Raw genomic sequence first — 15,005 nt, 5'->3', positions numbered from 1 at the left:
TTGAGGATGAGATTAGATTGGATTACTCATAAGGGCCCTTCTAACTTTTTGCCTTCAAGCTTTGTTCGGAGGTCCCAGCTTCTTTTCTCTTAGACTTAGACTTACAAATCTAGTTCTAACTCTAATCTTGGCATATAGTGGGTGCTAAAGAAAAGTTTGCTTAGTTAATGAATTTGCAAAAGTTCTTTATGGTGTCCTCTTTTTTCTCTTGCAGTTAAAAGAGCCAAATTCCAGGGTTCACCAGGTAAGGCCAGTCTTTAATTATTATGTCTTTTCCCTTCATACTTGCTGTGGTTTTTTTTTTTTTTTTACTTGCTGTGATTTAAAATCAATCTTTTTTTTTTTTTTTTAATGTTTTATTTATTTATTTAAGAGAGAGAGGGAGAGAGAGAGAGCGAGAGCATGTGCACCCAGCAGAAGGAGAGGGAGAAGCAGGCTCCCCCGCCCAGGTGGGAGGCTGTTGTGGGGCAATTCTAGAACCCTGAGATCATGACCTGAGCCAAAGGCAGATGTTTAACCAACTGAAACACCCACTTGCCCCTAAAAATCAATCTTTTAAACAGTCATTAAGGGGTGCTTCCGTGGCTCAGTTATTTAGGTGTCTGCCTTCAACTGGAGTGGTGATCCTGGGGTTTTGGGATTGAGCCCTGAGTCTGACTCCCTGCTGGCGAGGAGCCTGCTTCTCCCTCTCCTCCTACATGTCACTCCCCTTGCTTGTGCTCCCTCTCTCTGTCAAATAAATGAATGACTGAATGTTTAATCAGTCATTAATTTCATTTAATTCACTGATTACATAAATTCACAAAATTTATTGTTAAAAATCAATATAGAAAGATGTGGTCAAGGGGTACAAAGTTTCAGTAATGCAAAGTGAATAATTTCTGGAGAATTAACATATAGTGTGTTCATAATTAATGAGTATGGTATACTTGGAATTTGCTAAGAGGGTAGATCTCAAGCTGTCAATGTATACACACACTTTAAAGGAAAATGGTAATTATGTGAGTTGTGATGACTATATTAATTAGGTTGATTATGGTGGTTATTTAGCAATGTATATCAAATCAAGTTGTACACTTTAAATACATACAATTTTATATTGTCAATTATACCTCAATAAAGCTGGAAAAAATCAATGCTATTGTAAAACATTAAGGAAATCTATCTCTATATCTAGTGAAAACTTAAAGTCCCCTTACTTTTTGGACAACTCAATTCTACTTCTCAGCAGTAACTATTTAGAGGTTTGTGTATACCTTCTCAGGTTTTGTCTGTGCATAAGCCTATATAAACAAATAGATTAACTTTGTTTGACCTGCTTTTATTCCAACAGATCACTTTGAGTGTGTATGGGTACATATATCTAGTTCTTCCTTTTATTTTTATTTCTTTATCTCAAGTTAACTTTGAGGGCATCTAGGTGGCACTTTGGTTAAGTTTCTGACTCTTGGTTTCAGCACAAGTCGTGATCTCAGCATTGTGAGATTGAGCCCCACATCATGCTCCATGCTCAGCATCATGTACTGGGTTTCTTTCTTCCTTTTTTTCTACCTTTCTTCCTGCATGTGTGCTCACTTTCTCTCTCTCTCTCAAATAAATATATCTTTTTTTAAAAGATTTTATTTATTTATTCATGAGAGACACACAGAGAGAGGCAGAGACACAGAGGGAGAAGCAGGCTCCCCACAGGGAGCCCAATATGAGACTTGATCCCAGGACCGCAGGATCACGCCGTGGGCCAAAGGCAGACGTTCAACTGCGAGCCTCCCAGGCATCCCTCAAATAATTAAATCTTAAAAAGAAAAAAAAAAAGTTAACCTTCTGCCCAGTGTGGGATTGGAACTCATGATTCTGAAGTCAAGAATCCCATGCCCTACCAACTGAGCCAGGCAGGAACCCCTCTGCTTCTTTCTTTTTAAGTGTACAGAATTTTGTTATAAATTTGTACCCTAGGTTCCTAATTGATGAATATTTAGGTTGTTTCCATTTTTTTTACTATTAGAAGCAATACATGTTTTTGTGCATTTATCACTATCTGATTTTGCAAGTGTATTTATACACTAGAATCCAAAAATAGAGAATTGCTGGGCCAAAGGTATGCATTTAAAAACAAAATATGGTAGCTGCTGCCACATTCTATTTCTGAAAGTTTTGGGAAGATTATACTTAAAGTATATATAACTGTTTATCCAAACCCTTATCAATATTAGGTAGTATGAAATTTTTTAATCTAAAATTTTTAAAAAAATGAATGTAGTTGACATACAATGTTATAGTTGGCGGCATACAACATAGTGATTGTAAAGTATATACATTATGCTGTGCTCACAGGTGTAGCTACCATCTGTCACGATATGATACTATCACAGTACCATTGACTATATTCCTTTTGCTGTGCCTTTTATTCCTGTGACTTATTCATTCCATTACTGGGAGCCTCTGTCTCTCACTCCCCATTTTACCCTTCCCCATTCCTCTGGCAACCATCAGTTTATTCTCTGTTTTTGTAGGTTGGATTCTGCCTTTTTTTTTTTTTTTTAAGATTTTATTTATTTATGAGAGAGAGCGAGAGAGAGAGAGAGAGAGAGAGAGAGTGCGTGTGTGCGCAAGTGAAGGGAGAGGAGGGGCAGAAGGAAAAGCAGACTCCCTACTGAGCAGGGAGCCCAAAGCAGGGCTTGATCCCAGGACCTGGGAATCTTGACCTGAGCTGAAGGCAGATGCTTAACCGACTGAGCCACCTAAGCATCCCTACTTTTCTTTTTTAAAGATTTATATATTTAAGAGAGAGAGGGTGAGTACACAGTGTGGGAGGGGCAGAGAGAGGGGGAGAGAGAATCCTAAGCAGACTCCTTCTGAACATAGAAGCTGTGGGTAGGTGGGCTTGATCTGACCTGCTGAAATCAGGAGTCAAATGCTAAAAGGACTGAGCCACCCAGGTGTCCCACTATTGCTTTTTATGTAAGTTGTGGCTTAGTCCAGCCTTAATAGATCAAGCTTGGAATCTCTTTCCTTTATGAGGACCTTTTCTCAATTCTTGTCCCTGTCAACAGCTAGAGGTAACCCTTTCCTCTCTGATCCTTTACCACTTTTCTCTTTCTCTTATGATACTTATTTCTATTTTATTTTATTTTATATATTTTTAAATATTTTATTTGATAGACTTATTTCATCATTTTATTAACTTTTCTACTAGATCAATTAGATTTTTTTTTCAAACTGAAGATGGGCTGTAAAATCAATTTGGTTGCGATTAATGTAATAGTTTAAATAAATTAGAATAGGAAATACCAATGATCATATCTTGTATTTCATGAACTTTTGTTTTCATTTGTGTATATGTGTGTCTACAGGGTCAAATATTTATCTCTAAAATTTGGAAGACTATTAAAGCCTATGCTTTTGAGACTAGAATGTGTTTTATAACTTTTTATAGCTCTGCATGCTTAGGAATGATGCCATATGGTACACAATATAGTTTTATATTTTTCTTCAACATATAATACTTTAGTTTGGGTTACTCAGTTCCAAAGGTTTTGTGAGATTGAGTAACAATCTGAGCACTAAGTATTACATCTTCATTTTGCATTTTTTTAAAGATAAATTTAACACATATGTGACCCTGAAAGTGCAGAATGTGAAGAGCACAACTGTAGCAGTTCGTGGTGATCAACCTTCTTGGGAACAAGATTTTATGTTGTAAGTATTTTGCAGCAGCAGCAGCAGCCTACAATATTCTTTATGAAAACTACAGAGTTGCAGGAACAAGTGAGATGTGAGGTGGGTGAAGTACATCTGCAGTTTTGTTCTTTCCTGGATGTGTAATTGATTCTACATTATGTGAATTATGAATACAAGTAAACTCCCAATTCATTTATGTGGGTAAATACACTGTCTAGTAAGATTTTCCCAGTGGTCAGAATTAGGATATAGTACAATATACTTGGCATGATATTAAACATAATTTAAATCTTTGATTCTCAGAAGGTTCCTTGAAGGAATGTGGTTATGTGTGTGTGTGTGTGTGTGTGTGTGTGTGTTTGTGTCTGTGTATGTATGTGTGTGTTTGAGAGAGAGAGAGAATTTGAGTGTGTGCATATATGTATACCCAGGTTACCTGCTATAGAAGATGAGGATTTCTGTGCTTAAAATCTTTTTGCTTTATGGAGTGAAATGTCAGACTTTCTCTAATTCATAAAAATGAGTGACCACTAATAGAATTTCTCACATATAACACAAAATGTAGTATATTATGATTGTAAGCTCTGGCTTTAAAAACTTGACACTTCTTTTTTTCCTCTGAAGTTTCAGGAATTTTTTTCTACTCTAGAAAAGGGGAGAAAAATGTAGAATATCATTCTGAAAGACTATACAAATCATTGAGCTTCTCTGAGTGGCAGTTACTTTACCTGTAAAGGTCTATCTTTTTTACGAGGTTATGCTTGTTTTCTGGGAAGTTAGGCATGAGAGTGCCAAACAAGAAAATGTATTAAAATTGCTGTGAGTTTTGAAATGGAAGTGAAATTGCTTTCCAAGTTTTGTGGTGCATCTCAGAGACACATAGAGATGATTATTTTCATGTAGATTCCTTCCAGTCCTTTGGGCTTTTATTATTATTATTATTATTTTTTCCTTTGGGCTTTTAATATATTGCTTCTTATAGTACCATTTAAGAAACTACATTATAAGTAGTTAAAGGGTAACATGAGGGACAGTACCAGAAGCTATAGATAGAAAAGGATGGAAAGAAGGTGTTGAGGAGGTAGATTTGTCTTGCATGATTGGGTAGTTGTTGTGCTAGTTATTAGGATAGGGGACAACATAAGATCAGTAATGAATAAGCTTACATTTGAGGTTCTTACAGGACTGGTAGGAAGAGAGGTACAGAAGATAGTTAGGGACTTGAATCTGGCGCTCAGGAAGGAAGTCCTGGATTGGAGAAATATTTTGGTCAGTTGGAGCTGTAGGCTTAGATGAGGAAGTTTAAGGAGAGTGTGAGTAAATTGAGAACAGGGCCTGGGGTAAAGCCTGGAGGGCACCAGCATTTAAAGTGGGACAGAGGGGGCTAAAAAGGAAGGAACAGAGAGAGAAGGGGAAACAGGAAACTGAGAGAACTAGGGCTTCAAGAAGAAAGAGGGCTAGTGTTGTCAACATTTCTCCACTGGTTGCCTCTCAAGATTATAAACCTCGTTCATTCCCTTTCTCAGTTACAGTGACATGAGAGGAAGACTGTGTGTTCCTTTCTCTATACCTGTAATGGCAAAGTCAGCTATGAGTGGTTTATTCAAGTCTCTTCCCATGGCTATTGACATATAAAATCCAGCAATCCAGCTTTCTTCTGACTTCCAGTTGGCAATAATAATCACTTACTGTTACAATTGTTCCATTGTGTGAAACCTAGTGATCTTCTACAGCCTCTCATCAGCATAGCTAGCTCTTTATTCTTATGTGCTTATTTTTCAATTTCCCATAGCACTTCCTCTTTCAACCCTTCTGTGATTGTGTGAATTTTTTTCGTCTCCCACCTTGACTTTGCTCTCTCCTGTTACACATAGATTTTATTAGCTACATTTTCCTCTTTTATGCTCCTATTCCTTATTCCTCCTACTCTATTCTTTTGTCACTGGCAGCTCCATTGCTGGTCTCTTGTCTCCCTTTCTCCTTTTTTCTTTCTTCTGATATATTATGTGGCAGTATCTAATACTCAGTTTTGTATTTCTCATTATTTATCTTTAATATTTCTGTATCTTATTTCCAGGACTAGATTATTCATTTAAGGGAAAGTAGGGCATCTTTACTTACTGTGAATTTGCCTAGCCCAAAATGTTGTATATGTTTATGCACATATATTATTGATTGATTCATAGAGGATAGGAGTTCCCCAGAGCTCTGGGGGATGATGCATAAAGAGAGAGCTCTCAGACTTCTTCTTCTTCTTCTTCTTTTTTTTTTTCTCCAAGATTTTATTTATTTATTCATTCCTGAGAGACAGAGAGAGAGAAGCAAGGAGCCTGATGTGGGACTCAATCCTAGACCCTGGGATCACAGCCTGAGCTGAAGGCAGATGCTCAGCCACTGAGGCACCCAGGCGTCCCATCTCAGACTTATTTTAAATTGGGCCTGCTGAACACACATAGATGAGATAAGATGCTTCTATTTATTTATTTATTTATTTATTTATTTATTTATTTATTTATATATATAAATTTATTTTTTATTGGTGTTCAATTTGCCAACATATAGAATAACACCCAGTGCTCATCCCATCAAGTGCCCATCTCAGTGCCCGTCACCTAGTCACCCCCACCCTCCGCCCACCTCCCCTTCCACCACCCCTAGTTCGTTTCCCAGAGTTAGGAGTCTTTCATGTTCTGTCTTTCTTAGATAAAGAAGCTTTTTACAGAAGATATCCTCATTGTTTGAGTTTTATTCCCCAGAGTTCCCTAAGAACTTTTTTTCTATCCAATTCAAGCTGTAAAGACCTCTGGCTGTTTCTTTCATCTCTTGGCTTGAGATGTTGCTTAGGACTTACTTGAGGAACATTATGTATGTATTCCTAAGCAATTTTTTTCTTTTCCAGATTCAAAAGATTTGGGATTGTCAGATGTCTTTTCCAGGGCTAATTGATTAATTAGGTTGAATGAAACTATGACAAAAGCTTAGTTTTCTCACACTGTGAACACCTTAACTTACTGGCTGGGTTTAGTCACCTACTTTGTGGCTTTGAACAGTTCTCAAGATAGCTTGGAAGGCTTTAGAAATAGGAACTGGGTCCTATACTGTGTATTTTGTTCAAAGTACCAAACCGTACATATTATATGTGCTGAGGAAACATTAATTAAGTGAACTCATTAGTACATTCTCTGTTCTATTGTATTTATGTAAAAGGGGTGGATTTTCTTTGCTTCACTTGTTTTCAACACACTTAATGAGAAGTCTATGGCTGTTATGCCACATATTAAACTTGTGAATCTGAGAACATGTATCTTAATAGAACAGGGAAACCAAACTTTCTCTAAAGTGTGAACTTGAAACTTCATGTGATGAATAGCTGTTGTCTCCCTGAGAATACCTTCCTGCTTTTTCTGCTAGAATTGGCCTTTTCTCATCTTTCTTGGATTTCCTTTCAAATAATCTTATATTTCAATAAGAGCTTTCTGGGGGATGTTTTTAGCATAATATAAGTGTTTACTTGTTCCACTCTAAGACTGTAATTACGTTTGATTTGGCCCTTCCACTGATATTCCACCATGTATGATGTTGCTTTTGCTTAGTGGTTATGTGGCTCTTTCTGGAATGGTTTGTTTCTTTCTTTCTTTCTCTTTTTTTAAATTCTGTTTTGTCTTTTTATTATTTTTATTTATTTATTTTTAATTTATTTATGATAGACATAGAAAGAGAGAGAGGGGGGCAGAGACACAGGCAGAAGGAGAAGCAGGCTCCATGCTGGGAGCCTGACGTGGGACTCAATCCCGGGGCTCCAAGATCAGGCCCTGGGTTGCAGGCAGTCGCTAAACCGCTGAGCCACCCAGGGATCCCCCTCTGGAATGATTTCTTTATTTTACTTACTTACTTACTTACTTATTTATTTATTTATTTATTTATTTATTTATTTATTTATTTATTATTTTTAATAATAAATTTATTTTTTATTGGTGTTCAATTTGCCAACATACAGAATAACACCCAGTGCTCATTCTGTCAAGTGCCCACCTCAGGGCCCGTCACCCAGAACCCCCCACCCCCGCCCACCTCCCCTTCCACCACCCCTAGTTTGTTTCCCAGAGTTAGGAGTCTTCCATGTGCTGTCTCCCTTTCTGATATTTCCCACTTATTTTTCCTCCTTTCCCCTTTATTCTCTTTCACTATTATTTATATTCCCCAAATGAATGAGACCATAGACTCTGGCTGCCCCCCACCCCAGATAAACACTGTATTTCATTCTCTACTCATCAGTTATGAGCTTCACTGCCAGTGGCCTGATGATTTAAGTTTGGGAGTTGGGGAGTGAGGCCCTTACTGAAGGTCTGGCCTTGACTCTGTAGCCTAAAGTAGTTAATTAGTCGGTGGGAGAAGCCAGGAGCAAACCAGAGATCTGGTACAGAAAGGAAGGGATATTTTTTAACAGGAGTTGTCTTTTTAAAAGCTTTTATTTTTGGCAATAAAGAGCACAACATAATCTCCAAAAAAAAAAAAAAAAAGAAAAGAAATGTTTGTCCTTCTCCGATTGACTTATTTCACTCAGCATAATACCCTCCAGTTCCATCCACATCGAAGCAAATGGTGAGTTTTTGTCGTTTCTTTTTTTTTTTTTTTTTTCAGTACCAATAAGTTTTTATTCATTGTATTTTCCCAAGGTAAAGAGAGAAGGGAAAAGGGTCAGCATGTGTGTTACAAGACAATAGCAAGTGGGAAAGGAAGTACCTGGCACAGCAACATCAACCATCAAATAAACACTTCCCAGAGATGGAGTCACTAAAGCCCAAGAGGGCTCAGTCTCCTGCAGTTCAGAAATGAGGGGAAGGGATCAGGTTAAGAACAGATAGGTACAGCTTTCCTACCACCACCCCCCTCCCCGCCCCAATAAATTCAAGATTTCACAAAGCTTTGGTTTCTAGCAGTAAACATGGAGTTACATTCGTCCATCTCCTATTAAACAATCTTGTGGCCACTTTGACAGAAGTTTCTTGCACCTGCATAAAAGTTCCTGAGTGACTTGGATATACATTCATCTTCCTTTCTTGGTCTCCTGACCCTACTTTCTACATTCAAGGCCCCCCTCGTTGCTTCAGCTTCCCTCTACCCTCAGCCTGGATAGATTAAAGTAGGTTTGTTCCATCCAAATACAAGTGTATTAGTATGAATCGCATCAAGGAATGGTCTTGACACAGGAGATTGGGAACAAGGGAGGAAGTGTTCTTCGCTTCTTTAGAACGTGAAATGTGTAGGTGTGGGGCTTTTTCTTGGAAGGAGGGATAGGAGAAGGGTAGGGTAGGAGTTAAGTTTTTAGGACAGAAGATCTGGCCCAAAAAAGGAAATACGGGAAGGGAACACAAAAGGATAGTCCAAGGCCGCCACACTTCAAGAGGGGTCACCAAGCTTTGTTCCAGTTTCTTTTCCTGGTGCAGAACCTTTTGTCAAAGATGCTTTGGCTATTTTTCTCAATACAAAAAAAGAAGTTTGTAAACAATAAAACCCCAAAAGAACATGAAGAAGACCAACACATTATATTTACACAGACCAGGCCACCAAGCAATCACCCAATCAGCTATTCATGAAAACCTACAAAACCCAGACAAATACAATCACTAGAGGGGGCAGCAAGCAGGGGAGACAAAAACCCAGGATCAGACACACATCACCCAATGTGTTCTATTGCATCTGCCCCATTTCAACACAGTGAGGTAGGTTTGTGGTGATCTCACAGCATATTAAGTAAAACCTTCTTTTATCCTTTAGCTACCACGACACTAATCACTGCTGCAGCAGGGCAGGACACTGGCTCTGGATACTGCAAAGAAGCCATGGCTTATGGTCTCTCTGGAAGTCAACAAGAAAAGCCCAGAATTTATAAAGGTTAAGAAAGTTAGCCTTTGCTTCATACACCGCATCCCTGGGCAGCTCAAGATGGATTCCAGAGTTACTATTCTTAAACCTATCCTTACCAACTCATCTTTAAAACACGCGCGCGCACGCACACACACATACACCCTCTTGTGCATGGTAGGCCTAGCCCAATCCAGCAAAGGATGGATCCGGTATGTAAAGTGAGTCCCGTGCCCTGGGATTAGAAGTCTGGAACAGGAATCCTTTATTACATGTATAGACAACCCTCAACTAATCCTGGCTTCCCCTCCGCACCTTTTAGTTGGTGCGGCCTCTCCTAACGTTACTTCCTATACCAGCTTTTCCTGTTTAGACCAATTTCCAGTCTTCCACTAGAAGGAGATCAAGTCATGGAGCAACTGAGTTAAAATCTCATCTCCCATTGAACACTGAAGGTAGAGGGGTTTCAAGAGAACACTATGGCAGAAAAGCCAGCTCTAATTGGCAAAAATGAGGTAGTTCAATAGGCTATGCACTCCAAATAGTTGTTCTCCCTGGTGATAAAACAAAAAAGTATTCCTGCTGTGCAGACCTGGAGCTGCTGCTGACTTATCCCTGAGATTGCTCATGTACTGGAGAACACAGTGCAGGAACGAGGGCCTCAAGATTAAAATACACAAAAATACAAAACCCAGAATATTTATATTACGAAAAAAAAAAGTTAAAATGCACAAGATATGTCATTCGCACACAGCTAGTGCAGTTGGCATCCTGGAGAAAGTGGGGCCCAAGGTGCGGTTGTCCAAGGGAGCAAATAAATAAAATCCTATCAGCCCAGAATGGGGTGGGATTAAGGTTAGGAGCAGGAGGTCTGTAGCTCCAACACAACAATCCCTGTGGCTACTGTCACAACCCATTGCTTGGGACAGTCCTCAGCACCCTATCCCAAGAGTGCGTTATGGGACAAGATGTAGAAAAACCCTGCCTTACCCCTTAGAGATTCCCTCCCCATAGAATATAGTGGTCGTGGGTTGGGCCCATCAATCTGGTCTCATGCTTCATCTCTACACTCTGGCATGGGAAAAATTATTATTACATGTCCTTCTTTGAAAGGAAAACAACTTCCCTATCCAAGCTACTTTCAAAAGCTGGAGATCTGAGGGTGGAGACTCAGGTAGAGCACACGGGGAGGGATTTTCTTCAGAACTCTCCACAAGCATTTGGATAGAGCACAGTTGTAATTCATTTGCCTCACCCCATCCCCCCTACCCTGCCAAGAGGGAAGAGGGGGGGCGGTGATGCTGTGGGACCCTGGCCTGAGATATATGGCAGAGCCAGCTGCCCCCTACCCACCTTGTCCCCACTTTCTCCACTCTGCCGATTGATGCCTGCTCCTCCAAACTTCCTGATCACAAAAAGAATTACCCCACCCAGTGTAGCTCAATTCTGAGCCTCTGGGAGTAGGGCAGGGCTATAGATCTCTTCTTCTTCTTCCTCCCGAAAGTAGGCTGGCTTTCTCTGTGAGCTGGGGGCCTGCTGGGCCTTCAGTGGACACGAGGCTACCATATGGCTGATGCTCTGGCAGAAATGGCACTTCTTGGGCTGGGGTGGCAGCTTGCATTCCTTGGCATGGTGGTCTAGACCTCCACAGTTGTAGCACCTGTCTCCCTTTGATCTGCGCTTCTGCATGTTCTTCCCTTTGGGTCGCCTCTCACTCCCAATGAAAAATACTCCACCAGGTCCGGTGACCCGGATAGATTCTAAGCCTTTAGCAGACTTCTTAAAGGTGAACTCCACCGCCTCACCCTCCTTCAGACTCCGGAAGCCCTCCATGTGCAGTTTGCTCTGGTGCACAAAGACATCCATCGAGGGGTCAAGCGCGACCCCGGCGCGGGCGGTCATGGACAGGAAGCCGAACCCCATGCGCACGTTGAACCACTTACAGATGCCGGCACCCTGCAGCAGCTGCGGATCCTCTGCCGCCCGGGCGGCGTCCTCCAGCGCCTTGGCGCAGCCACCTGCAAACTGCTGGTTTGACACAGAGCCCATGGTAGTCGGCTGAGCCCGAGGCCCCGGGCCCCTGGTCGGGTGGCTGCTGGCCCCAGAGAAGTCCGGAGGCAAAAGGGCGGTTTTTGTCATTTCTAATGGCTGAGTAATATTCCATTGTATACATAAACCACATCTTCTTTATCCATTCATCTTTCGATGGACACCGAGGCTCATTCCACCGTTGGGCTATTGTGGACATTGCTGCTATAAACATTGGGGTGCAGGTGTCCCGGCGTTTCATTGCATCTGTATCTTTGGGGTAAATCCCCAGCAGTGCAATTGCTGGGTCGTAGGGCAGGTCTATTTTTAACTCTTTGAGGAACCTCCACACAGTTTTCCAGAGTGGCTGCACCAGTTCACATTCCCACCAACAGTGCAAGAGGATTCTCCACATCCTCTCCAACATTTGTGGTTTCCTGCTTTGTTAATTTTCCCCATTCTCACTGGTGTGAGGTGGTATCTCATTGTGGTTTTGATTTGTATTTCCCTGATGGCAAGTGACGCGGAGCATTTTCTCATGTGCTTGTTGGCCATGTCTATGTCTTCCTCTGTGAGATTTCTGTTCATGTCTTTTGCCCATTTCATGATTGGGTTGTTTGTTTCTTTGCTGTTGAGTTTAATAACTTCTTTATACATCTTGGAAACTAGCCCTTTATCTGATACGTCATTTGCAAATATCTTCTCCCATTCTGTAGGTTGTCTTTGAGTTTTGTTAACTGTTTCTTTTGCTGTGCAAAAGCTTCTTATCTTGATGAAGTCCCAATAGTTCATTTTTGCTTTTGTTTCTCTTGCCTTCATGGATGAATCTTGGAAGAAGTTACTGTGGCCAAGTTCAAAAAGGGTGTTGCCTGTGTTCTCCTCTAGGATTTTGATGGAATCTTGTCTCACATTTAGATCTTTCATCCATTTTGATTTCATCATTGTGTATGGTGCAAGAGAGTGGTAAAATACAGCATCCATTCCTGATCAAAACTCTTCAGAGTGTAGGGATAGAGGGAACATTCCTCAACACCTTAAAAGCCACCTACGAAAAGCCCACAGCAAATATCATTCTCAATGGGGAAGCACTGGGAGCCTTTCCCCTAAGATCAGGAACAAGACAGGGATGTCCACTCTCACCACTGCTATTCAACATAGTACTAGAAGTCCTAGCCTCAGCAATCAGACAACAAAAGGAAATCAAAGGCATTCAAATTGGCAAAGAAGTCAAACTCTCCCTCTTTGCCGATGTCATGATACTCTACATAGAAAATCCAAAAGACTCCACCCCAAGATTGCTAGAACTCATACAGCAATTTGGCAGTGTGGCAGGATACAAAATCAACAGTGATTGCCATAAAACAGTGGCATTTCTATACACTAACAATGAGACTGAAGGAAGAAAAATTAGGAGTCAGTGAGACTGAAGGAAGAGAAATTAAGGCGTCAATCCCATGTACAATTGCACCCAAAAGCATAAGATACCAAGGAATAAACCTAACCAAACAGGTAAAGGATCTATACCCTAAAAACTACAGAACACTTCTGAAAGAAATTGTGGAAGACACAAAGAGATGGAAAATATTCCATGCTCATGGATTGGAAGAATTAATATTGTGAAAATGTCAATGTTACCCAGGGCAATTTACACGTTTAATGCAATCCCTATCAAAATACCATGGACTTTCTTCAGAGAGTTGGAACAAATTATTTTAAGATTTGTGTGGAATCAGAAAGGACCCCGAATAGCCAGGGGAATTTTAAAAAAGAAAACCATAGGTGGGGGCATCACAATGCCAGATTTCAGTTTGTACTACAAAGCTGTGGTCATCAAGACAGTGTGGTACTGGCACAAAAACAGACACATAGATCAATGGAACAGAATAGAGAATCCAGAAGTGGACCCTCAACTTTATGGTGAAGTAATATTTGACAAAGGAGGAAAGACTATCCACTGGAAGAAAGAGTCTCTTCAATAAATGGTGCTGGGAAAATTGGACATCCACATGCAGAAGAATGAAACTGGACCACTCTCTTTCACCATACACCAAGATAAACTCAAAATGGATGAAAGATCTAAATGTGAGACAAGATTCCATCAAAATCCTAGAGGAGAACACAGGCAACACCCTTTTTGAACTTGGCCACAGTAACTTCTTGCAAGATACATCCACAAAGGCAAAAGAAACAAAAGTAAAAATGAACTATTGGGACTTCATCAAGATAAGAAGCTTTTGCACAGCAAAGGATACAGTCAACAAAACTAAAAGACAGCCTACAGAATGGGAGAAGATATTTGCAAATGACGTATGAGATAAAGGGCTAGTTTCCAAGATGTATAAAGAAGTTATTAAACTCAACAGCAAAGAAACAAACAATCCAATCATGCAATGGGCAAAAGACATGGAATGATTTCTTTAAAAAAATTTTTTTCCAAATTATTACAGGAAAATCATTGTGTTTATCACTATCTTCTGACAAACATTTTGTTTATAAGTGACAGTGTCTCTTTTAACTGATAATGAGTAATGGGTTCTCCAGGAGCTGAGTGGAGTGAACCGGCACACTCTAGTGTCCCTTACCTGGCTCTGACCGCAAGTTCCTGTCAGACCTGGATCTTCGCAGGAGCCCTTTTACTTTTGCTTGAACCCCCTTTCATAAATCTTGTAAAGAAGTCTTGACTTTCCCTAAGTTTCCTATGTACAGTTTGTAAATATAAATTGAGGGTAGTGTTACTATTAATAATAAACATATGAAACTTCTTAGTAAGGGTAGAAATGTTAGGCTTGCAGGCCTGGCAGTAATGCCCTCATTACTTACCCCTATTTGTGTGTGTGTGTGTGTGTGTGTGTGTGTGTGAAAATGCATTAATCTAACCATATTTGTAGCTCCAGAGGAGAGAGGATGGATGAACAAAGGAAATTTTTATGGATACTTAAATAGTTTTCTAGGAACCTAAAGAATAGTTGTCGCATTCTGGGACATTTTGGTTTTCCCTAAGAATGGATCCTTGTGAGAAAGTATTCAAGGTTTAGTAAAACAGGAGATATAGATGTAGGAGATGTATATTACATATTATCTGGCTTTTTTTTTTTCAAGTTTTAGTTATTTTTAGTAATCTCTATACCCAACATAGGGCTCAAACTCACAACCCTGATACCAAGGGTCACATGTTCTTACTGAGCCTGCCTGGCATCCTTATCTGGCTTTCTTTTAAGGGCTTTCTTCTTTCCTTCAGTGAGATTAGTCGCCTGGACCTGGGTCTAAGTGTGGAAGTATGGAACAAAGGACTGATCTGGGACACCATGGTTGGGACTGTGTGGATTGCACTGAAGACTGTTCGTCAGTCGGATGAGGTCAGTCAATGCATTGTCAATTTGGAGGTATGGTTCTAGCCCATGCTTGTCCCCATCCTAGCTGCATTCAGCTAATAT

At 40.3% G+C, this 15,005-nt stretch overlaps 2 protein-coding genes across 9 annotated transcripts in view; one reads left to right on the top strand and one right to left on the bottom strand.

The window, feature by feature from the left end:
* UNC13B (unc-13 homolog B) overlaps window positions 1–15,005 on the top strand; it is a 231,920-nt gene that overhangs the window by 55,282 nt on the left and 161,633 nt on the right. For 6 of the 8 annotated variants that reach the window (XM_041760956.1, XM_041760948.1, XM_041760950.1 and 3 more), the window contains exons 2-4: window positions 215–244; window positions 3,597–3,696; window positions 14,810–14,927. In XM_041760956.1, the coding sequence (XP_041616890.1) occupies window positions 215–244; window positions 3,597–3,696; window positions 14,810–14,927 (248 nt within the window). Of the gene's footprint in view, window positions 1–214; window positions 245–3,596; window positions 3,697–14,809; window positions 14,928–15,005 lie in introns of those variants that run through there. The other 2 variants (XM_041760955.1, XM_041760953.1) reach the window with 1 other exon arrangement.
* On the bottom strand, window positions 10,984–11,592 carry LOC121494477 (protein lin-28 homolog A-like). The gene has a single exon (XM_041760967.1). It carries the CDS (start codon window positions 11,590–11,592, stop codon window positions 10,984–10,986), a length of 609 nt encoding a protein of 202 aa, XP_041616901.1.

This window comes from Vulpes lagopus, chromosome 7, assembly GCF_018345385.1.
Source record: "Vulpes lagopus strain Blue_001 chromosome 7, ASM1834538v1, whole genome shotgun sequence".
In the NCBI taxonomy this organism is placed as follows: domain Eukaryota; kingdom Metazoa; phylum Chordata; class Mammalia; order Carnivora; family Canidae; genus Vulpes; species Vulpes lagopus.
This window is presented reverse-complemented; position numbering and strand designations above follow the sequence as displayed.